At 38.6% G+C, this 25,736-nt stretch overlaps 1 protein-coding gene across 1 annotated transcript in view; it reads left to right on the top strand.

The window, feature by feature from the left end:
- The window catches only part of LOC124797901 (structural maintenance of chromosomes protein 2), a 179,231-nt gene that overhangs the window by 83,600 nt on the left and 69,895 nt on the right, over positions 1–25,736 (top strand). Inside the window, 5 exon segments of the mRNA XM_047261019.1 lie at positions 365–505; positions 7,294–7,443; positions 13,220–13,409; positions 16,237–16,412; positions 17,470–17,588. Coding sequence (XP_047116975.1) covers positions 365–505; positions 7,294–7,443; positions 13,220–13,409; positions 16,237–16,412; positions 17,470–17,588 — 776 coding nt within the window.

Raw genomic sequence — 25,736 nt, 5'->3', positions numbered from 1 at the left:
CGTTAGACTCTCATTCAAAACTTAACACTATGGACCAGCGAGATAGAAAAATTTCAGGCTCGGAGGACCAGCCATTTATGCCGTTGCGTAATATTTTACTGGCACATTTGTGTTTGTTTGGTACATCTTAGAGGACAACATGTAACAGTTTCAGGGTTTAGGTTTTCATATTTCTTTTAGTTCTTTAACAGATTACAAATTACACGAAACAAAAGCTGCACGCAGCGTGGAATGCAGAGAGCACATCTATAACAGTGAAGGGGTTAAAAGCTGTTGTTTTTTGTTAATTATTTTGTATACGGTATAGATTTGTAAACTTTCATTTAAAAGCTATGCATAATAACCTATTTTGTGTCACTTGCAGGAGAAAGTTAAAGAAGTGCAAGATGCCAGTAGAAATGTTGATACTGAGATACAAGAGGCTGAGGTAGCAATAAAAGAATCTGAAGCTGAAGCAGCAGGAATAGATGGAAAAGTAGCTGAGATGCAAGAAATAATTGATTCGGTAAATGGTTTTTTAACTTCTATATTTTAATCTTTTATAATACTGTTTGTCATCACATTCATTTTTAAAACATCTCTAACAGAGTGTTAAGTTATATGTAAGTGGATAGATAAGAATTCCATTGGTCAGCATCATTTTTTAGGTAAAGGTCTTTTACACTGATTCTTAATATTTAGTGCATGCTGAACTCAGAAATTTAATTAATGTTCTTCAGTCAGGTAAGGTTTTATTGGTACTACACTTTTTAGAATATGAGAGTTCGTGGTGTTTTTTTTTAATACAGCATATATGCTGATCATGGTTTGAATACAGTATATGTGCTGATTGTGGTTTGAAAACAGTCTTGAATTTGAGTGAAGTCTAAATTATTTATATAAGATCACACATTAACATCATTTTATGGAAGAGAGGCTATTTTGTTTTCAAGGACTTTCATGTGTATTTTGCATCTGGAATGTCTCTCTTAAGCCCCAATAATAGTCAGAAAGGGTGTTCGCAACCCAGCAATCCTGGTATCTCTCTGTCTGTGAAAATTCTCACCCTGCTCTCTGCTGTAGTCTCCAAAATCACAAGGGAGGTAATCTAAATATGAGCTGAGAAAGTATATCATTATAGACGTATGAGCACCAAGAACCTGGAAGTATTGCAGGAGTTCCTCAACAGCATTTTTTACTCTGGGCCCTTGCAGGTGCCAAGAAAGTTGCTTCAGTGCTAACCAGGCATTCTTCTCTGTATATTTCATACTCTCATCGAATTGTGGATCTTTCACAAGTTTCCTGATCTGAGGACCATCAAAAGTTTTTGAATTAGTTTTGACTTGCTGACATGTGGAAATTTCTGTTCTAAGAAAGTAAAGGTCGTACTGTCTTTCTGCATAGCCTTTATATAAAGGATCTCATCAAACGAATTTAATGTGTAGTGGTGGAAGTAGAATTTTTTGAGGATCCATGAGAGCTTGCGACTTCACTTTGTGCAAGCCTGGTGTCAGGACAGGTCGTGTTTCTCATTGATGTTGTAGATAGTGCTTATCTGCCCAACTGTCCATTAGACATAGGAAACATGAATATTTGTTGTAGCCACATTGTAGGCCCAGGAGCATGGCCACACCCTGTAACAAATAGTGTTAATGTGTTCCTGTTTACGGTATGAAACGCTTACAAAATCAGCACATTAAGTACACAGTGTATTAAGCTCAAAAATATGTCTTAAAGTCTCCAAATATCTTCCAGTTGCGATGCTTGTATTTCAGAGCAGTTAACAAACATTCCATGTTACTGTAGGTTTGACTTGTTTGTACTAATGACCCACTGGAAGAAAAGCAGTTACGTTATGAATGTGAAGTAGTAGAACTTTCAAACTTGTCATTCATGAATTTGTGAAAAACCACCATTCATTAGAGATATGTGTTATGCCCAAAGCTTCAATTAGATTATCAATGTCATTATAGTAAACCAGAGAACCTGCTTCATCCTTTTTAAAATACTGTCGAAACTGTTATTTGTGACTGTGGTACCAGTAGAAGGTTATTCCAGGAGCATGAAGACATGATCCTAGTAACTGGGCAGATTCTTTGGGCAAGCACAAATCTCATATTAAATCATTCAGTTCAGCTTGAGTTACAGCATTTGATTGGCCTCAATTGGAGTGAGTGTGATATGTATCACCAATGTCCCCATTATCCTCTTCGAGCATTTCATCATTTGGGCCAGAAAAGTCACTCTGGTTATTGGGGGGTGTTGGAATCTGAATTCCTGGTCCATGAAGCACTGGTCGTATGGCAAAAGGCACGTCTAGCTATTTTACTCTTTTTCTTTTGGTTCATACCCAAAAGTAAAGGGAGATATATTCATTAAATTAATTCAGTTATAATACTTATTTTAATTAAATCTAAAAGGCACTAACAAAGAGAGACATTAAGTTCATGAGAATCAAATTCATTAATGTATCCAGAAAATTTGCCCTGCAGAAATAGCAGTGGGTAACATTTTTGTGACTCGAAACTGTTGCCAAAGCCTTCTTTTAAACATTTGGGTCATAGTTGTCGTTTATGATGTCTTCCTTCCCTCCCAAATCACAAGTACACCAGTACTGAGACCCTTTTGTTGCTTTTTGTTCCACCACCAAAGACTTTAAACCCACCCAGAATGAGATTTTCACTCAGCAGCGGAGTTTACACTGATATGAGACTTCCTGGCAGATTAAAACTGTGTGCCTGACAGAGACTTGAACTCTGGACCTTTGCCTTTCACAGAATTGAAGCTGTGAGGACGGGTTGTGAGTCGTGCTTGGGTAGCTCAGTTGGTAGAACACTTGCCCGCGAAAGGCAAAGGTCCCGAGTTCAAGTCTCAATCCGGCACACAGTTTTAATCTGGTGGGAAGTTTCACTTTCAACACATATTTTGCAGCGTATGAGTGGTACAGAGGGCATGTCCTATCACATGTTGACTGCAAAATGGGCGTGATAGATTTTCTTCACAAAATCAGTAATTTTTACTTTCCTTGTGCCATGATGACTTTACCACAAATATAGCAAAATCAGTCAGGATGATTCTTCCCCTTTAAATTCATTTTGTAACAATGTTGCTTCCTGTCAAAGACATCGTCATACTAGCCTACAGTTTGCTACAAGCTAGATGTGAGCATAGCCCTAACCCCACCTCTTTCTCTGCTACGGTAATAAAAGTTTCAAACACCTGAATGGCTGCTATACCTAATAGCAAAGAAGACTGACAAGATTGAGCAAAATTAGCTAAATTTTGTGATTTAGCAAGCACTAAACGTAAGTCACCTAAAAAACCCATGACCTAAGGAAAAAAGTTTTGAAATGCAGACCATTGTTCTACTTACCAAGTGATGGCAGGAGAAAGCGCACAAAAGTTAACAAAATGTGCAAGCTTTCGGAGTCACTGGCTGCTCCTTCCCTTGGAAGGATTAAAGAGTAAGGAAGAGGGATGATGCAAGGGGGTTGGTGAAGTTTAAGAACAGTGAGGATATGAAAAACTCGCAGAGAAACTCGGGTCATGGGAGACTTCCTGTATGAAATGAGAAGTCATTCTATCCAGGAAGTCTCCCCTGACCTAGAGTTTTGGGCAACTTTTCCATAATCCTCCCCATTTTCTAAACCTTACCAGTCCTTTTCATTTATCCCTCGTCCTTCCCCTTCCACCCTTCTGCCAGAACAACACACTAGCTCTGAAATATTGCACATTTTTTAACTTTTATGCGGTTTGTTCTGCAGATGCTTAGTGAGTAGATTTTTTGTGTATTCAGGTACAGTGTATTTTCAAAAATTGATTATTTTTGTTGATAATTGATTAAGTTCAGATTTGCATGTATAAGATTCAAATATTTGTATTTGTATTCTAGTATATAGGTTGAATGACTCCCTTAATTCTTTTTTGTGAATGCTCTGATTGTAAGTGTATGGAGTTAAAAGGCTAAGTGTGTACTAATGATTGACAGTCATAAAATTATAAGGAGGCATAATGACTTACCAGTACTTACTTTTGGGAGACGAAATTCTAAATACTGTTGAAACTAGAAACTCCAGGTTGGAATATCAGCAATGTATGGAAAATATAGAGTGACACGCTAATGACGACATTAAGTTGCAGACAGTCACAACAAAAAGACACTTCCGAATTAACTTTTGGCCAAAGCCTTCATGAGAAAAGTCCAAGTTGCATCAGATGGCGCTCGTGTGTCTTTCAGGTGTGCTTGCTTCTGCAACTTAGTGTGTCATCTTTATGATAGGTAGCAGTCTGTCTTTTCTTGTCTTGTGAATAAGTAAAGAAACACTAAAAAAGCTATTCATATGGTTTCGTATATAGAGCAGCAAGAAAACACTGAAATTGCAAAATCCAGGGTATTATATATTTGGGAATATTGTGTTTGCTGCACTTGTGGGAATGGGAATGATACTGATTTACAGTGTATACTTTGCCACACATAGGATGGTGGCTTTTGTGGCATAAGTGTTAATCTGCTACGTGAGGCTTCATGTAGTGAGTGTCTTTATTTTCTCATATTATTTGCATGCTGATATAGTCATTATCTAAGTTTTGTCTGACTTGCAGTGAACTCATTGCTGTGAGAGGGGCCTTTTTTTTCTTTCTGAATAAAACTTATTACCTATTGTCACCCTTCATGTGAGGGAAAAGGTTTTGTATTTGATTCTCTATGAAAAATAGTTCGTGGTGCAGTCCAAGTATGTGACGTTGTACGTCACAATCAGGAACTAAGTCACCATTCTTCACCTGTGCATAGTTTGTCTTTGCAGACTGTGCAATCAGTTCATGACAGTGATTGAAATCTCTGGCTTTGCCTGTCTTTTTTGTATGTAATGAAGTAATTGTCTGTATAATGGATAATGAAACATCCTGGGTGAAAATCAAATCTGTGGGTGAGCGGAGACAGCTATTTGCCATTTAGTGCAGTTTGAGTAGTAGATGGACATGTGAGCCAGAAGTTGAATGTTGTTTTACAGCTTTAAAAAGTTTCATTTTTCTTAAAAACAAACATACTCATTCAGAGTGTGTATGGCCCGGGACATCCGGGAAAAACCCGGGAATTTCTTAGAATTCCGGGATTTTTCATTGTTTTAAATTTCAGTTAAAGTTTTGTAGGTTTGACGTGTAAGATCTGATACTCTGACAAAGAACTTTAGTCCACTACTGCTGAATAATACTGCAGCAATGAAACATAAATCAGAGAATGACACCAAAATAAAAGTTTAGTTGCATAGAAAATGGGTAATTTACACAGTGCACAGACCAGTTTGCCGACACCGAAAACTGTCAAAGGCTTTAGGTCGAAGATTATGCAGTACGTCCATAACAACAAACGTGCATTCGATGTGCGTGATGTCACAATTGTTTACATTTCTAACAGAGCACCAGAAAATATTACGAATAGTGGCTTGAGATGCGTTACTTTCAAAGGAAATTTCCACACAAGATGATATATGTTACGTGTGAGAATGTGCAGTGAATTTCTTAAATCGCAGGGCGTTATAACTCTCATTCAAAATGTAACACTTTGAGGATCAGCCATTTGAAAAATGTCGGGCCCAGAAGATAAGTCATTTATGCCACTATTTAAAATTTTACCGGCACATTTGTATTTGATGTGACTTAACGTGTAACACACGCTAAAAAAAGACCGAGCTTCAAGTTTTCATATTTAATGTTGTTCTTACATAGATAAAAAATTATGCGATTTATGGCAAAAAGTGTAATTGACCTTCAAAAAAATGTGCATAATGTGTTACTGAGCAATGTCAAGTCTTTTCATGCCAGAACACCTCGACTTTTCTACGCAACTGATAATCATTTTGGCACGATTTTAATTGCCAAGTTAGAGCCTGTGGACTTCCTATCATTGTAGGACTAATAACAGTGGATACCAATAGACGATGCAATTCTCGTTCGTACGTACACATCTACTTACGAGTTAACCGTTGTAGAAATGCACTTGGCTGATTTGAGCGAGCTCGGCCTACCTTCGTAACGTGCGCGCCGCGGCCTGTCTTTCTTGTAGGCCTCGTGCTCTGAATAACTGCCGTCATTCGCTAGCAAGATCATGTGGCATGAGCTATGACTGGCTGACAAAAGTGCATCGCTCAGCGCAATCTCTATTTTATAGTTTCGGAAGCTACCGTGCTGTAATTTGTGGAGTTTGTGTATATACTTTCGCAATACTAAAATAAACTCTGTACATATTGTCTTGCATCAAACAACTTTCCAAACGCATTGTTTTTCCTGGATTCAGTTTCCTAAAGTGCTGGCACGTCCTCCGCCGGTATAAGACCTTTTCGATTCAAAGGACTGATGGGATTTACAGCTCCGAGGGAAAGCATACTGTTACTTAACACGGATGTATTTTGACTCGCTTTATACGTAATTTCATCCGGGAGAAATTGTGTTTTTAACCGGGAAATCCGGGAATTTTTTTTCTTGTCCACGTAGACACCCGTCATTACTTCACTGTTCAGTGTTGCTGCTGTGTAATGAGTTATTATCTTTCCTCTTGCCATTGTTTTGCTCCCAGTAAATGTATGCTAAATTAAAAGAAAATACATGCTGTAATTATTCATTTGAAGGTGATCACAACTTCACAAACAGAGCCACTGAACAATGGGTAGTACAATGCTACTTGTCTCTGTTGCAAGCTGAGTAATGCCATATTAATTCCTTCCCTTTCACAGCTTGCAAATGTGACTCCATTTACCATTCATTACTGTGGCTTTTTATTTAGGATCGGACATGAGTAGGATTTTTTTTTTTATTAAAACTATGCCCATTAAATTTATTCACAGTATCGTAGCACATCGCTCTTACTCTCTTACCAGCTATGTGGAACATTGTTGACTCACATTCCATTACTGTTAGACAGAGGTCTGCTAGATATGATATACTATTCACAAGAGATGAAAATAACCAAAAAGTTAAAATAAAAAATATCAAAACTCCCATAAGTTACATGTGAGAACACTGAAACCTTACAGCAATCATATCAAAAAGTAATTACTAAGCATTGGGAGAGAAATGTCCTGGAGATTTAACACTGGTAATCTGTCTTCATGCGCACAAAAAAATCAAATTCTTATATAGCAAATATCATGGTGAACATTTGCATCAGTATGTGCATGTAATCACTTAAATGTCCAGTATACATCAACATAACCAACAGTACCTTACCCAATGAATTTCTGCTGCTATGTACAGACTTCCTTAAGTTATAAAAACCATTTCATGTCTTTAAAAAAAAATTCATTTCCTTGTTTTCAGATGTCCCATGCAAGGTTAAAGGACCAGGAAATAGCCCTGAACAAAATGGAGAAAGAGGAAGCAGTTATTTCTGCCAAAGTAAAAATGAGTAAAGAAGCAGTAAATAAAGAAATAAGCAAGAAAAACAGATTGGAAAAGGCTTTGAAAGAGGTATGGCAGCAGAATATCCAAACTTGTAATGTATGCATGCATTTAAAAATATAGCATGACGCAGAAAAAGAAGCAGTATTGTTTCCTATATACAAAAAAAATTGAAAGATGTCCTGTCGTTGGTAAAAATGTTACTGGTCCGGTGTTTGTTACTCAAAAAATGAATGGCACAGTAGCAGGCTTTCCAAAAATGTAAATCGTGATGAATGAAATTAAATCAAACATTTCTACTTTCCAGACAGTTGATAGTTCCAGTTATGTCAGCAGCTAAATGTAGCACAAAATTCACATAACATTTATTTGCTAATTAAAAAAAGTCCCTGACATGTATTTTTTGTGTGCTATGTTCGTACGTCACACACAAACTACAAAAATGCAGGGGCAGAGTGATTCTATACTGAACTTTTACTGCATACAAAGTTTTTTCCCTTGTTTTACATTTTACCCTCATTTTACACGATTTTTTGAAGTCCCATGAAAAGTGTAAAAGCAGGATTTCACTGTGGATTTGTCTTTATTGTTTATATCTAATGTGAAAATATGAGAATGTTTATTAGAAGCTGAATATCATGACTTTTTTTATATGTGGTTGGCATATTTGTTTGGTCAAACTGACAGTCATCATCTGTTTGTTTAAAGGGCAAACTGAGAACATTTAGTTCAGATCTGGTAAATACAGAAAAATTGTGGATCAAGTAAACCACAGTTGGACAAGTACATTCCAAGGAAGAAAATCAGAGACAGCAAAGACCAACCCTAGTTTTGTGGTACCATTTTTAGAACATTGCAAAAAAAAAAAAAAAAGAGAGAGAGAGAGAAAAGACTGCTATGCCCTCACTACAAGAGAATTGCGAGGTTGCTGGTACAGAAAAGTTATACCAGTTAGTGCATTGTGTAGGAAGGCCATGCATTAAGCCTACAATAATTTTCGGTCAGATCTTGAGGAAAGAGTTACTAGAAGATCCTAGTAGGTTACAGTCATATGTAAAGCCATTGAACTGATTGAAAACTTGCATTCAATCTCTTGTGGTTCCACTTGGTGGCAGATCTGAAGACAGCAGACTGAAAGCAGAAATGTTAAATTCCACATTTAAAAGTGTATTAATTCAAGAAGATACAACAGTACCAATGTTTGACCACACACAGACTTGCAAATGCATGAAATTGATATTAGCACTAACAATATTGAAAAAGTAACTAAAACTGGTTAAAGTACAGAAGGTGCCGTGCACTAGTGGAATTCCAGTTAGATTTTACATTTAATACACCACTGAATTGGTTCCTTTCATATCTTATATTTATTGAGGCTTGCTTGTGCAGCTGACTGGAAAAGTCCACAGGACATTTCTGTCTGTTAAAAGGGCAATAGATTGGATGCACAGAATTATAAGCCAGTATCACTTGTTAACCATCTATTGCAGGATCCAAGAACATATTGTAAGCTCAAAAATTATACTGTTTGTAGAATAAAACAAGCTTGTCTCAGAGAATGAGCTCAGATTCAGAAAAAAACCGCATGTGGCACATAGATTTCCCTAAGGCATTTGATACTTTATCACATTGCTGACTTCTAATCAAGATATGAACATACAAAGTATCATTGCAAATATGAGATTGACTGGAGGAATACATGGATGGAAAAAAATCGCAACACCAAGAAGGATTGTGCAACATAAACTAAAGCTGGTAGGCATGTTTCTACAGCTGAAAGATGTCCCTTCAGCTTTCACACCAGTCACATTATATGGAGCTAGTAGTGTCATTATTAGTCTGCAAATCAGGTTTGCTTTAAATGCACACTTTAATAGTCGTAAACATTAGTTACATTTGTGATTAGACGTGGTGAGCTGATGTTGGTCAAGAATGCGTTTAAGGCCCAAAGACACAAATATCAACACCTCAAGTTTGAACAAGTTTGGGCTACGAAAAGCTGGATATTCCTTCCATAATATTGCAGAAATGTGTGGCAGGAAGGTAGCCACAGTACATGATTACTGGCAGCAGGGATCACTCGAATGTAATGTCACAAGGAGGCAGGGCTCCAGGCGGCCACATGGTACAGGCGAGAGGAAAAACCATCGTGTTTGGTGTATGGCTCTGGCACAGTGTACTATACCTGCAGCAGCAACCTGAGCAACAATTAGCCTTACAGTGACACAACGAATTCTTACAAAGTGGTTACTTCAAGGACACCTCTGCGCCACTGACCCCAAACGAGTGCCATGTGCAACTTCAGTGGTGTTAAGCAAGAGCTCATTGCAAGGCAGGATGAAGTTCTGTTGTATTTTCTGAAGACAGCTGGTTCTCCCTTGGTGACAGTGATGGCCTTGCGTTGATTATAGTGTGTTTAAAATTAGTTGCGACTTCTGATGTTTGGCTGACTGGACAGGGACATGACGCCATTGCATGCATCAACGTTCGTCAGCATTCATTGTAATGCCTTATTTTCTGGTACTGAAGTATTCTGCAATCGTCAGGTATTGTGAACAAGTGTTTTTTGTTGGTGTTGCACTGATAACAACAGCGCTGTACATCTGAATACGAGACTTTCAATAAAAGTATTGTCAGGTAACACATCCATGGGCTGGGAAGATAACGTTCTGCTGCAAAACATTCCTTGAAATTCGACTGTAGTATTGGACAAAACGCATTACCACTTTGTTGTGATGCATAAAGCTCCAACAATGCAGGGAAGGAAAGCGGATATTTTGCGAGTACAAAGAAATGTTCTATGAGATAAAGGTGCATCATGCTCTTTTAAATCCAACAGAGTATATGGTTCTAGGTGAAAAGCAATGTGGCAAAAAACAAGAAGAGGTTTATGTTCAGTGAAGTTGGAAATTTTGACCAAAGAACCTACTGAAAATGTTGCTGACAGGACTGGTCATGCTTTATCAGCTATACCAAGAAGACAGTTCAGGAGACATTGTTTCACGAAAAACTGTGACGAATTTTGACGAATACTTCTCTTGTTGCCATGTTAAAATCTGCTTCTTTTGTCAAAACACAGCAGAGTTCAGGAATATTCATCTCACTATCATTCTAATGCAGTTGAAATTGTGACAGAATCCTGAAATAGTGTCTTATTACACTAACAACTGAGTGCCAGTCAGGTCAGTAGTTTATGAAACAGTCCATTCTTAGTTTAAAAATAAACTTGTAATTTCTTCACTTATATTGTCACAAAATCCACAGCAGTTCTTGTTTCACCAGCTATGGATGGCTCTCAACAATTACATTATTTAATTGAAAAACTCTGTAATCGTTTGAATATCACGGTTGATCTGGAAGTTTCGCATAATAATCGTATGGCAAAACACTCTCATCTTTGTGCAGTCACTTACAAAATCTTGTTTGTATGTCTCAAACAGTTTATGAGATTTGTGAAAATTTTATTCTAATTTTTTCGCTGATGCACGAGTCCCTCACAGAGTGCTTTAAATACATTAAATTTTCTCGAAATTGGGAACAGCTGGCGATATCCTTAAAAGTTTAAAGAATGATTAAATATATCGTCTACATTTAATACGCAGCATCATGTAACCTAACATGCACAAAACACAAATTCATAACAATGCCTATTTTTCACTGCAAACTAAGAACTTCTTGCAGTAGTTTACCTACTATCAAAATATCACAATAACTATAACCATTAACGAAATGATAGCCAGCTCTTCATAAAGCTGATGAATTAAACTATAAGATGTGTGAGAATTAGTTTATTACCGAATAGCTTCCTTTAAAATGTTTGAGGCAGATCGCAGATCGGTCAGCTTGTGCGGATTTCTGTTAACACACTGTCAAGTGAGCCTGACAGGTTCTGCGCCTACGCAGGCCCAGCGTTATACTGTGGTCACCAGCTGACGCAGCCAGCATACGCTGGCAGCTACGCTTCCCTCCACTCGCTCCGTACTGAACTGTCGAAAGTAGCAACTTATTTTAAACACACTATAGGTTGCCAGTTTAGGGTCTGCAACCAACGCGTCTGCATGCTACACACACTGGACCTACAGCTATAGTTAGGGTCTGGGGTGTGATTGCATATGACAGTAAGAGCACTCCTGTGATTATCCCATGCAGCCTGACTACAAAATTGCATGTCAGTCTGGTGATTTGAACTGGTGTGCTGCCATTCATGAATGACATTCCAGGAGCTGCTTTCCAGCAGGATAACACTCGCCCCTTACTGCTGTTATAACCCAACATACTCTACAGTGTGTCACAATGTTGCCTTGGCTTGCTTGATCACCAGATCTCTCTGCAGTCGAACAGGTATGGGACATTGCCAGTGTTACCCACAAACAGCATTAACCTTTCCTGTATTGGCTGACCAAATGCAACAGGCATTGGAACTCCATCCCACAAATCAACATTCAGCACCCATACAACACAATGCGTACATGTTTGCATGCTTCCACTCAATATTCTGTCAGTTATTATTAATGTACCAGTGTTTTACATTTTCAATGACTTGCCTTGCACTTGCATAAATCCATAATCTTGCAATGTGAATAAATTAAATGTTTTGCCTAGACAAATCTATTCCCGAAATTTCGTTACTCTGCATTAATTATTTTTTGGTGTTACAATTCTTTGCCATCAGTCTGTTTAACTAATAGAACTCAGTGTTACACTAGATGGCAAATATTCCACAGAAGCAAAAGTAGTATCAGGTGTGTACTATGGAAGCATGAAAAGAGCTCTAATATTTTCAATCAATCTAGTTTTGTAAATGAAAGTAAAATCATTGAACAATTGAAACGATTTGTGGAAAGCTTCACACAAAATTTTTACTTGGTGTATTGAATGGCAGCATTCTTTAAGTGTGGATGAAAGTGAGATAATGCCCAAAACAAAACAAAGTGAAAATAGTGCATTATCTGGTTCCAAGATGAAAGGTGAACACTTTCATATAAGGATTTAGGGGTCATACTAAGAAGCAATATTAAATCGGATGGTCACATAAAAATCAGTATTAGGGAAGATGAATGGAAGACTTACCTTTTTTTTTTAAGGTTGATGTGGCGCCAATGAAATACTAACAGAAATGCTCAGAGAACTTACATTGGAATCCTTGAAAGAGAGACAATTTAGTTCTGATGAAATCATGTTGGATAAATTCCAGAACTTTTACGCGAAGAGGGCTGTGTGACCATTGTGCTGCCACCAACAGGGGATCATGGGAAAGATAAGAGGGTTTCCAGAATGAGATTTTCACTCTGCAGTGGAGTGTGCACTGATATGAAACTTCCTGGTAGATTAAAACTGTGTGCCCGACCGAGACTCGAACTCGGGACCATTGCCTTTCGCGAGTTCGAGTCTTGGTCGGGCACACAGTTTTAATCTGCCAGGAAGTTTCATAAGAGGGTTTGTTCAGCGGCATTTAGACAATTATTTTTCCCTTGCTCAATAAGTGAATGGAATAGGAAAGGAAATTGAAATACTGGTATGACATACCCTCTGCATGCCTGGTACAGTGGCCTGCAGAATATTTATGTAGTTGTAAATTGTAATTAAACAGATGTAGAAAAAGTGACAAGGGATATTTCTTCGAAATGTTGACACACTTCTGCTTAAAGCTGTGGAGACAATGAAAATTAAAATATTTTTTCTCAGATGTCATAGCATTTCACATAGAGTAAAATAATTTTTGTCTAATTGGTAACACTGATTTTTTGACCATAATATCAACTTTTTTGATTTGTACTGTTGACTGTATTGAGTTATTTTGTACATAATATGGTTGTAATATCTCAAAATGTTTCTTTCTCATTAGGAGGAAGCTACATTGGCTCGCAAAGAGAAAGAAATTGTAACAAAAGGACAAGCACTTGAAAAAATGCGTGAGGAATGTGAAAAAGACAATAAGGCTTTGGAGGACGCACAACGAAGATTTCAGGCAGCCAGTGCTGGTATGGTTGCTGATGAAAATGGTGTTGCGACGACACTGCAGGAGCAGCTTATTCGTAAGTGTGCTACATCGTCAAATGTTTTCTATGTTGAAAAATGAGTAACTGTTCCCAGTTGTGCAACCATCACATCCCCTGTCTGTCTGAGATATCGAGTCAGTGGTGTCCGGTCAGACATTTAAAATAAGATACTTGTCTGTTAGAGTGGTGTTTAAAATGTAATATTTTTCAGTAGTTATTAATAACATAATGTTCATAGTAAATAACCCCACTCACTTCTCCATATTTATTGATGATTTTTTAAAAATGTTTCCGCTTTTACTTCTTTCCAGCTACTAAAAGGCAGTTCAATTTAACAATTAAAAGGCAAGAGGATGGTAGGGGGAGAAATATTAAATGTAAATATTTGACAGTAAAATGTAGACCTTTGTGAACTGTTCATGTTGTGATGTTTAACCTTTGACTGCTACAGACATGCTCTCTGCATTCTGTGCTGAGTGCAACTTTGTTGTCACTGTACTGCTCAACCTAAGGCTGCTACATGTGCTAAGAGATGGCATTCTGGCCACTATGAAATACTTGTCCTCTGATTTTAAGATGTGGTGAAAAAATTCAATTTTTGCACATCTTAAAATCGGATATCTTCACTTGATAAAGAGCCATATTTCTTCTTGTTATTTGTCATAGATACTGTATTGCATCAAATTAACTAAAGCATTACATGTATTTTTAAAGAGTTTACAGAGGTGAATATGTGTTGTCTGCCTTTGTTGATGGTGGATATTAGGTCACACATTGCTGGAATATGAAATGTAGATTACATGTCAAAACTTTATTTAAAATCGATAGGAGAACATCATCTTGTTTCATTCTTGCGATATTGGTTTTCATACCCAGCACATGGCCACGCATAACACACCTCATTCCATCCCTGCACACTGGGAACTGTGCAGTCATAACCGCTATCATATTTCATAAACAGTTCAAGGTATTGAAATGTCGTTTTCTCAAAATAATAGCACACGAAGAGACATGGAAGTTGTTTTATTTGCCGAGATATGGGTAACTCATCACCAGCAGCAGTGAGAAGGTCGGTGGAATGGATGTGTAAACACCTTGATGGTACTTAATAAAACCCCAGATGCCACTAATTTCCCACATTCCCATTGTTGCATCCACCGTTGGAACATGATTAAATAATTAGGCCCTTTGAATTTTGTACAAAGTTCTGCTGAATGTATGAGGAATGTTCAAATGAAAAGCTGTGCGCTATTCAGGCAAGATGATGATCACTATCTTTTTTGATGTCCAAGGTCTGATACTTACCAAATTCCTGAAGCTTGGAAAAACCAGTAACAGTGATGTACTATGAGGCATAGCTTCCGCAAGTCCTTGGGTTTGGTCTGCGAAAAGAGGTTTCAAAGGACAACAAAAGAGGATGGCTTAGTGTCTTCACTTTTTTTAAAAAAAAAAAAATAAATAAATAAATAAAGTAAAATGTAAGGACATTGCACCAACAGTCTTGGAAGAAAACTGAATGCAATTGAGGTAAACTTAATGACCGAGAGAAGCCGTGTTTGAGTTGAATTTTCAGTGCTAACAAACAAGTAACACTGTGTGAAATAACCACAGAAATCAATGTGGGATGCTTGGCGAATGTATCTGTTAGGACAGTGGTGCAGAATTTGGTGCTATTAGGCTATGGCAGCAGATGACCAACGCGAGTGCCTTTGATAACAGCACGTCGTCACCTGCAGAACCTCTCTTGGGCTTGTGATCAAATCGGTTAGACGCTAGACAACTGGAAAATCATGGCCTGGTCAAATGAATCCCGATTTCAGTTGATAAGAGATGATGGTAGGGTTTGACAGTGTCACAGACCCCATGGAACAATGCACCCAAGCTGTCAACAAGGCACTTTGCAAAGCTGATGGTGACTCCATAATGGTGTGGGCTGTGTGTACATATAATGGAAAGGATCCTCTGGTCAAACTAAACCAATCACCGAGTGCAAATTGTTATGTTCGGCTACTTGGAGACCATGTGCACCCATTTGTGTTTCCAAATTACAATTTAATTTTTATGGATTACAATGCACCATGTCATCGGGCCACAGTTGATTGCTGTTGGTTTGAATAACCTTCCCAGTTTGAGTCATTGATTTCAACAACCACATTGCCCGACACAAATTCTATTGAACATTTATTGGATGTAATCGAGCGGTCAGTTCGTGAACAAAATTCTGCAGTGGCAACACTTCCACAATTATGTACAGCTATGGAGGCAGTGTGGCTAAATGTTTCTGTGGGACACTTCTAACGACTTGTTGTATCCACACTACATTGAGCCCCTGCTCTCCACTAGGCAAAAGAAGGTATAAGATGATATTAGGAGATATCCCATGAATTTTGTCGCCCCAGTGTATGTCATAGTTAGAGGGACTGTTTTGGATTCCTACAAAAGAGCAACAGTATAATTAAGTGGGAACTACCCTATTTTAGCAGACTACAAGGATTAATGTATGTGTTTTAAAATGTTCTGTATTGTATGGATTAGAGTCAAAACTTTTATTATGGATATCAGTGTGGTGTGCAGGGCAGGCTCTTCCTCTTTCAGTTTAGTGATCAGGTAGTCAGATGTCTGCTGTACTGACTTAGCTATTTCTGCATTTGCTTTCTTCTTATGCTTTTATTCTTATCCCTTCGTACTCTTCTCTTGTCTTCAAATTTTAAATGTTTCATTGTTTTTAGCTGCACTTGTCTTTTGTCATTTTAGTTTTGCTGCTAAAGACCACGGTGTCCATCACCAAAAATTTTGGCCACTATGAGCATGCTTATACCTCACACAAATGGTTCTAATTTATCTAAAATATTACTTTTTACAGAGGTCAAGCAGGAGTTGGCACAAGCTCGGACAGATGTTCAGAACTCCACAAGACAGATTCAGCATTTCAAGAAAATCTTGCCACCAAAGGAAAGTGAACTCAAGACCACGGAAAGGGATTACAACACACGTAAACAAGAGTTTACAAAAGTGGAGAAGGAAATTAAAGCTGTTGAGGTGTGTTGATGGATGTAAAGTATGTGGAGCTAAAGTAACAGTGCAGTGCTTTATTATTACATTTTATTTTATTTTTTTTTTTTAAAGAAGTGATCATATTGCTTATAATTACATTGTTACATTGTGCAAGTATGCCAATCATCCCATGCTCTGGTTGATTGGCTTAAGCCTTGCCACGATCATATTTTTTAATAGATCATCTTTTTCGTGGCATTACATCTTGTCTTCAAGCTGCCGCCCCCTCCCCCCACCTACCTCCCTGGCTCCTCCTCCTGGGACATAACTTCTGTATCCCTCTGTTTGTGACTTGTGTTATCTCGTGTGAAAGCTTGAGAACATTTCCTAAATCATAGCGAATCATATAAGTGAGGTGAAATATAGGTTCTATTCCAGTATTCACAGTCCGATATGATAGGGAAATCACTGGTCACCATACCAGCCATTGTTGTTACTGTGCCGGCAGATTCAACCCTGGAAGCATTGTGCTAACTCGTTGGGTATATAATTTGTAGAAATTTTCACTTTGAGAAAATATTGTGGAGAAACTACCGTAAATTCTCTGTTAGAGACATCCGATCAGAGCAGTGGCAAAATTAGTAAAAAGAATTCAAAGAAAATGAATTCATGAAGAATGATGGAACAAGGTTGTTTTAAATGTGCGTTCATTTCAGTGTCAGGTAATTTAAAAAATTTCAGTGCCAGGTAATTCATAAAGTGGAATTTGTAGGAAGGAAAAATATACAGAAGTAGTAGATAATGGAATGGGGTTACAGTCCAAGGATGAAATTAGAAATGTTAGTTAAGAAGACAAAAATGACAAGCAGTTTGTTATAACAATTTCTTTATCTTTAAATGATGAATGTGTAGCATGTCAGGTAAAACTTAATTGAAATTGAGCTACTTTAATTGTTGGCTTTGTTAATGTTCATGAAAAAGTTTAAGCACTTACTACAAAATCTGGAAACATTGTAAAATCTTCAGCTGACCTAGATTCCAAATTTGTTATGAAAATAATGTTGGTAATAGGCTTTAACTTTTCATTTATTTTCATTTCTAGGAAGAAATGAAGAAACTTGATTATGAAGATGGTTATTTGGAGCGATTGATAACAGAGAAAAGGCAGCTAGAAGGGCTTCTACGGCAAATGAGAGCAAAAGTGGAAAGGCTTGAATCTCGGTGAGTTCCATTTCTTCATTACTGTCACATAGTTGATGAAATACATGTATGTAATTATGACTGCCTGTTATTAAGGACAGTCCGGGTAAGTATTTCCATTAAAGGGATGACATATTGTTGCTTAGAAGCAGATATGAGTTAGTGAAAATGTCAAGTGGGATTTGAATGTTGCATTCTGTTGCTATTTCCTCTAAAAGTGAATTCCTAAATTTTTTTCACAAAATATAAGTAAAACGGTTAAATATTTGATGTTCAAATGATGGTTAATACCATACGTCAGAGGGGAAAAAAAAATATGAAGATGGAGTTAGTTGTTTTTGCAATCAGGATTATTGTGCTGCATAATTTCAACAGTAGATTTTTCCAACATTCTGCCATACCTATCCATAATTAAATTAGAATTTTGTGGAATACCAGAAAATTTTGACATAATTTTCCATCAACAAACATGGAAATCCATTAAGTTATCAAAACACTCAAAAGTGCAAAGTAAGTGCTGAAGACTCATATACAGCAGTGTTATTGGAAGTGATTAGAACCAAAAATAGCTTTTTGAAAACTTTTAGAAAACAGAAAATATTTGAGAAGAGTAGGTAATACCATTAATCCAGTCACTTCATAACAGGGAGACAAACAGAATGTCAACTACCATGGAGTGTAACTTCTACTGGTAGCAAACAAAATTATATCAAAAATTTTCCTAGACTGAGTTGAAGAAACTTTGGACAGTCAAATGGGAGAATATCTGTGTGGTTTTTCAAAAGGAAAGTTCCACCACGGAACATATTTAACTTAAAATCAATAATTCACCATAGTGATAATTGGTAAGCCAATAATAGTATAAATTATTGATTTCAAGAAAATCTTTGATTTGTATATGTAGAAACAATAGATGAAATCATTACGGAGTTTAGTGTTAAAGCAAGTTAAGAAACATAATTCATGAAAATCTAACATGTACGATATCTAAAGTGAAGTTTATGGAATAACACTCTCGGCTTTTTGAAATAAAATTTAAAAAAAAGTGAAATACAAGAGATGGGTTAGTGTCTTTACTTCTTTTAAAAACATGTAAGGACCTGTAATCTGAAGCCAAGAACCACAAAATTGAAACAATATTCTTGGGAAGAAAACAGAGTGGAATTGAGGTAAACTGCCAAGTATTTGCAGACAGTTTTACAACATTTCTGAAAATCTGACTGAAGCTCCCTGTTCTGCCACTGTGCCACACTGAAGGGCAAAGTTAGAAGGCTTTCAATTCATAAAAAATAATAAATCAGAAACTTCACAGAAAAGAGAAGTTTAATTCTCTAAATAGTTGTGTGTATTAAGCAATGAAAAAATAGCAAAAAAGGTTTTACACTAAAATATTTATGGGGAAAGCACTAGTATGATTGTGTAGGTCAGGTTTCATTTTAGGTGATGAGTTCTGACTCACTGCAACATAATACATACTGTGAAGAACAGTAACGAATGAAAGTTTTTTCTTATTTTACTTTTATGTGTTAGAATGCTAGCAGAATATTACACATTTTAAAACTTACATTTTATGAGAAAAAGTTATTTCCATAAATTTGTAAGATTTTTAATGCAAATATAAGTTGCAGACTGCTTCACTTTTTGTGAAAGAGCTTGAGCAGTTCTTTCTCTTTGCAAAACAGAGGTACTGGTTGTTTTTTATGCACTTGTAGATCTGCTGTTGCAGTGCTCATCTTGGTATGTTCATGGTAGCAAAAGGCATCCACTGGGGGCCAGTGACCATACCTATCGTATCAGCTGTCCAGACCAGGTTTTGGGTGGGGCTTGTATATTTTTGCATTTTTTGAGTTGTGTAGCTCATAGTGACTCAAGCTCTTGTGCACCCCTTTTTCTGTCTGGACAAGCCAAAACAGCCTTTGCCAGAAACCCGCAAAATTTATGAAAATCCAGAAAGCTGATTTTTATGGCAGTGCTCTCTGTGCAGAAACCACGAATTAACTCCAAAAAGACCCTTAGACGATTCGGAAATGCTCCATTGTAGCTCATGTTAGTTAACCCTAGTTAAACTCCTGCTTCATCCCCATGTAACGAGAGGATATCGCTTTACATGTATCAAGCACAAAGAGATTCATGTATAAGTTAGAATCATAGGCCGGCCGGAGTGGCCGAACAGTTCTGGGCGCTTCAGTCTGGAACCGCGTGACAGCTACGATCACAGGTTCGAATCGTGTCTCGGGCATGGATGTGTGTGATGTCCTTAGGTTAGTTAGGTTTAAGGAGTTCTAAGTTCTAGGGGTCTGATGACCTCAGATGTTAAGTCCCATAGTGCTCAGAGCCATTTGAACCGTTTTTTAGAATCATAGATGGTCATCGCTTGTACATAGCGGTGGTGCTCGATCTGGAGGGGGTGTAAGCTGGTTCAAATCCTGGTGGTGGAAAAAAGTTTAATTGCCAGCATTTGGCCGGCAAGGGAAGGAGATGTGGTGGCGCTAAGTTCCTGATCACCAGGTTTTGCACCAATGTCCTGATTTAAATACGAAACCCCTCCACAGTGTGTCATGAAGTGAAAGTATGAAACCTCTCCACAGTGTGTCACGAAGTGAAAGCATGTGACACTGTTGATGGTGATCCGTGTGTTGGATGGGGACATTAAGCTTGGCAGCGCCCCTTGATGCTATTTGTGAGTACCGTATTTACTCGAATTTAAGCCGCACTCTAATCTAAGCCGCACCTGAAAAATGAGACTTGAAATCGAGGAAAAAAAAATTTCCTGAATCTAAGCCGCACCTGAAATCTGAGACTCGAAATTAAAGGGGAAAGAAAAGTTTTAGGCCGCACTTCCAAATCGAAACAAAGTTGGTCCATTGTAATATGAGACACAATTAGGTTGAATGAACGACGATACGGCTGTAGTAGTTTGGTTCGAGTTGTAAGCTTAGCAGTTAGGCTTTACCAGGTAGCCGTTGTTATGCGTCAGGCGCTCCGTCCGTATTTATACAGATGCCCTTCCTTTTTCACATGCTTCGTCTGGTTTGAATTGATTGCTTATTTTTCTTTGATCTGACAGGTGCTGTTCTCTTTGTTATAGGTGTTTCCGTCACTCAAAGCTGAAAATGCATTACTGTACTGTGTCATGCATTGTTTGTCGCATTCTGAAAATGAGGGTTTACGGCCTGTCGCCACTTGCGGCATGGCTTGCTTTTGTGCACGCTACCGCCGCTTACAATTAAAAAAAAAAAACAAAGAGAGAAATCGTCTCATTAGCGAGACAATGGCAAGAGACTGCTATTCGTTGCTACTTACACTGCTGCTTTCTTTGATAATGATCAACAAGAACCAAATAATAGACTGCGTATGATAGAAGATGTTCTGAACGAGAATTTAGCGAAAAAATTTTCCGTTTGAAAATCTTTGCAGACGCCTCTTTAGTACATTACATTATGCACAGAAATTAGAGTCATCTTAGATTTAAAAATCTAATCAATTGCCGTGCTTCATTTCTGACTGTATCACTATTAGGCATAAGAATAATACGAATATAAACATGACATGGTATGTATATTCTTCCGCGTCTGCTGTTGTCTCACTCTAGTTTTGTAGTTTATTAGGCGGACAGGATTTAAATGAGATAGCAGCAAACATGAAAGAATACATGGCAAAATGTTTATATTCGTATTATTCTTATGGTGAAGAGAATACTGCATGTGATTCACAATTCATAAAAGTTCCTATTAGCAACCATTTCTTCTCACAGTTAGGAAAAAATTCAGAAAGCAGAGTTGGCCATATTGACAAATATCCCAAACAGTCTTGCCAGTCGGATTTTCATAGAACATTGAAATGCTGCTACGTTCGAAGAGGAACAATACGGAATTTGTATTTACTTCGTCGGATAATGTATGAAAATGCAGTGGTCGAAACTCGGGGCGGAGAAAAAAAAAGCTCGTCTTCCACCTTTTTTTTTTTATTTGCTGACGCAGAGGTTTTGGTGCCAGTATGTGCCTTTGTGCCTGTGAAGCATGCCTGCGTAGCGCTACATATATTCGATGACAGTAGTTGTGGCGGCACCTACCAACATTTTTCAGAACTTCCGCTTACTTTGCACTCGATTCTAAGCCGCAGGCGGTTTTTTGGATTACAAAAACCAGAAAAAAAGTGCGGCTTAGATTCGAGTAAATACGGTAGTAGGCTGTGTGCCACTATTGGATTTCACCCTCTCCCTTCTATCATCATCATCATCATCATCATCGTACAACACAAACATTACATAAACACTCCACACACCGTATATATGTGCAATATTACAAATTTTGTAATGGAGTTGTTTAAAAAAAAAATAAAAAAAAAAAAAAAACAGACCTTCCTGGGCAGTTTCAAACTGTACCCTGCCAGGGCTCATATTTGTATCTTTCCATTTACATGCAGCACTTTTATATTTTCAGGGCAATATGAATGGCAGGTAAAATTGGGGCTGGGTTTGAATAAAGTCCATGTACACAGCTTTAAAAACTAAAGTGCTGCATATGGACTGTAAAGAATTGCCATTTGGTGTCCTTTTGTGTTCCTTTTAACGCGAGCAAAGTACTGCATCTCTGATTGAAATTCATGTTTTAGATTTTTCTACGAAGAATATGAATTAAGTAACTGTTAAAATGTATCAACAATGTAGGAAAAGATAGATTGGTACTTACTGTAAAGAAGGCACATTAAGTTGCAAACAGGCACAATTAAGACTAACAAAAAGCTTTTGACCACAGACTTCTTCAGCAAAAGAGAAACACACACACCATTCATGCACACCTGACCAACTTTAGCATCTCGGGTCGAAATACAACTATGGCATGAGATGCAGGCAGCAATCTGCCTCGCTCGGGTAGTGAAGCAGGCATTGAAGTCAAGCATGTTATGTCTGGCTGCATGTTATGCCACAGGATGGTCTGTTTGTCCTTGGCCACAGTTTGCTGGTGGCCCTTCATTCTGGTGGACTGCTGGTTGGTAGTCACATCAATACAAAAAGCTGTGCAGTGATTGTAGCACAGCTGGTAAATGACATGGGTGCTTTCACATGTGGCCCAGCCCCTGATGGGGTAGGATATACTTGTGACAGAACTAGAATGGGAAGTGCTGGATCGGTGTATTTGCATGTCATGCATCCAAGTTTTTCCACAGGGATATGATCCTTGCGGCAAGGTGTTGGGATTGGGAGTGGCATAGGGATGGACTAGGATGTTGTGGGGGTAGGGTGGGTGACGTGGGAAGTATTTCGGGTAGGATGTCCCCCCATTTCAGGGCATGATGATAGTTAATCAAAGCCCTGCCAAAGGATATGGTTGAGTTGTTCCACTCAAGGGTGGTACTGAGTGACGAAAGGGACGTGCCTTTGTGGTTGGTCCTTGAGGGTGGTGGGAGGATTGGATGTGTGTGTGGGGGGGGGGAGGGGGGGGATGACACAGGAGATGTTTACGGACTAGGTCTGAGGGATAGTGGCTGTCTGTGAAGACATTGGTGAGACCCTGAGCATACTGAGAAGGGAGTTCTTGTCACTGCAGATAGGCAATTCCTGAGCAGCCAGGCTGTATGGAATAGATTTTTTGGTGTGGAGGGGATGACAGCTGTCGAAATGCAGGTACTGTTGGTGGTTGGTGGATTTAATGTGGACAGAGGTGTGGATGAAACCATCAGAGGAGGAGGAGGAGGTCAGCATCTACAAAAGTAGAGTGCTAGGTTGAGGAGGACCATGTGAAATGGATGGGAGAGAAGATGTTGAGGTTGTTAAGGAATGAAGACAAGGTGTCTTGTCCCGGAGTCCAGATCATGAAGATACCATCAGTGAACCTGAACCAGACTAGGAGTTTGGCATTTTGGGGTTCTTGGAAGGTCTCCTCCAGATAGTCTATAAACAGGGTGGCTTAGGAGGTTGCTATTCAAGTGCCCATGGCTGTGTCACAAAGTTGTTTGTATACCTCCTCCTTCAAAGGAGAAGTAGTGGGCTAGGATGAATTTAGTAAGGTGTTTGAGGAATGAGGTAGTGTGTTTGGAGTCTGAAGAGGGTTGGAATAGGCGGTGTTAAATAGCAGAAGACTGTGGGTATGAGGCATGTTGGTGTATAGGGAGGTGGCATCAGCAGTAATGAGTAGCAATCCAGGAAGTAAAAGGATGGGGATGCTGGAGAGTTGGTGAAGGAAGTGGTTGGTGTCTTTGATGTAGGAGGGTAGAGTATGAGCAGTTGGTTGGAGGTATTGGTCATTAAGGGCCAAAATACTATCAGTGAAAACACAATAACCAGCCACAATGGGGAATCCAAGATTTTTGTGTTTGTAGAGTTTGGAGAGCATGTAGAAGATGGGTGTCTGGGTTGTTACAGGGGAGGAGGGAAATGTATTCAGGGGAGAGATTCTGGAAAGAGCTGAAGGCTTAACGCCTCATTCCTCATACGCCTTACTAAATTCATCCTAACCCACAACTTCTTCTCCTTTGAAGGGATGGTATACAAACAAACCCTCAGCACAGTGTAATGGATCTGGGAGATGTTATTTTCTACCGGATTTGTCGATACCAAATTGTAAATGTTTTCTTATATTTTTGTCAGAATTTTTTTTATTGTAATTTGCCTTATCTTATGTTAATTTACTTATATTTTTGAGAGTGACAGCATATTGATTACTATTAGTAGATGTGACGAAGAATATCAAAGAGAGTGGTTACAAGTGGAAGCTTGTGTGTTGTGTAAAATGTCTTTGACGCTGGAGTCGTCTTTGACTGTAGTCAGTCGGCAGTTAACTCTTGGTGTGTGTTGACGGTAGAACAATGTGCAGGTCACCGTCATAAATAATTTGCTAGTGAACAGAAAAAAATGAATTATGTTACTATTTTTTATATAAACTTTAAGAAGAAACCACATTCGAATAAATGGTATTTGAAGCACCAAAAATGAGGCAAATGCATTGAACCAGGTCATTTCTGCATTGTGGAATCATACTTCCACTAGACAACTGAAGCCAAGACAAATATCATCTTGTAACCATTTCACAGAAAAGGTACTGTCACGAAATATGCCAAATTTAAGTAAATAAACATAGTGAGCATATTTCAACAGCCATAGACACCTGCATGGCATCCTCCTTTGCCAACCTGTTTATGGGCCATCTAGAGGAGACCTTCCAAGCCTCTCAAAACACCAAACCCTAGTCGGGTTCAGGTTCACTGATGATATCTTCATGATCTGGACTCAGGGACAAGACACCCTACCTTATCCCTGTGGAAGACCCAGCATGTGCTATCCCAGTCGTGTCACAGGTTTATCCTACCCGAGCCACCCGAGGAAAGCAGCCATGTCATTTACCAGCTCTGTTGCAATCATTGCACAGTTTTTTATATTGATATGACCACCAACCAGCTGTCCACCAGAATGAATAGCCACCACCAAACTGTGGCTAAGAACAAATTAGACCACCCTGTGGCACAACATGCAGCTGAACATAACACGCTTCATTTCATTGGTTGCTTCACTACCCAAGCCATCTGGATCCTCAACTGCATCATCAGCTTTTCTGAACTGCATAAACGGGAGTCATCCTTACAACACATCTTGCACCATATGTATCCTGACCTCAACCTACATTAACATACTGTCCCCACACCCTCCACCCCAATAATTTCCAACCCCCCCCCTCCCCCATCCTAACATCTCCCCCCAGTCTCGTCTCCCACCCTCTATGTTTGCTGCTCTTTGAAAACACGCCCACCCATCTTTCCCTGTTCCTCTCCTTATTTGTTCCTTTTTCCCCTACCCTCCTGCCCCACAACCTCCTGATGCTGCACTTGTTTACATTCTAGTCCCTGCACACTGCGCGAGACAGCATTTGTCTCTCTTTCTCTCCACCTGTTCACAACTATCCCGTCTCCTTCCCTGCTCCCTCCAGGTTGCTACTTGAATACCATGCGATAGTTGGCTTCTGGCCCGAGATGCTATAGTTGGCAGTGATGTTTGAATGAGGTGTGCTTGCTTGTGTTGTGAATGGTGTGTGTTTCTCTTTTGCTGAAGAAGGCTGTGGCTAAAAGCTTTATATTAGTGTCTTTTAATTGTGCTTGTCTGCAACTTAAAATGTCTTCTTTACAGTTAATAGCAGCCTATCTTTTCCTGCATTGTTGATATTCCTACACGGAGTT

Source organism: Schistocerca piceifrons, chromosome 5 (genome assembly GCF_021461385.2).
Source record: "Schistocerca piceifrons isolate TAMUIC-IGC-003096 chromosome 5, iqSchPice1.1, whole genome shotgun sequence".
In the NCBI taxonomy this organism is placed as follows: domain Eukaryota; kingdom Metazoa; phylum Arthropoda; class Insecta; order Orthoptera; family Acrididae; genus Schistocerca; species Schistocerca piceifrons.
Note: the sequence above shows the minus strand (reverse complement) of the source record. Positions and strands in the feature narration are given on the sequence as shown.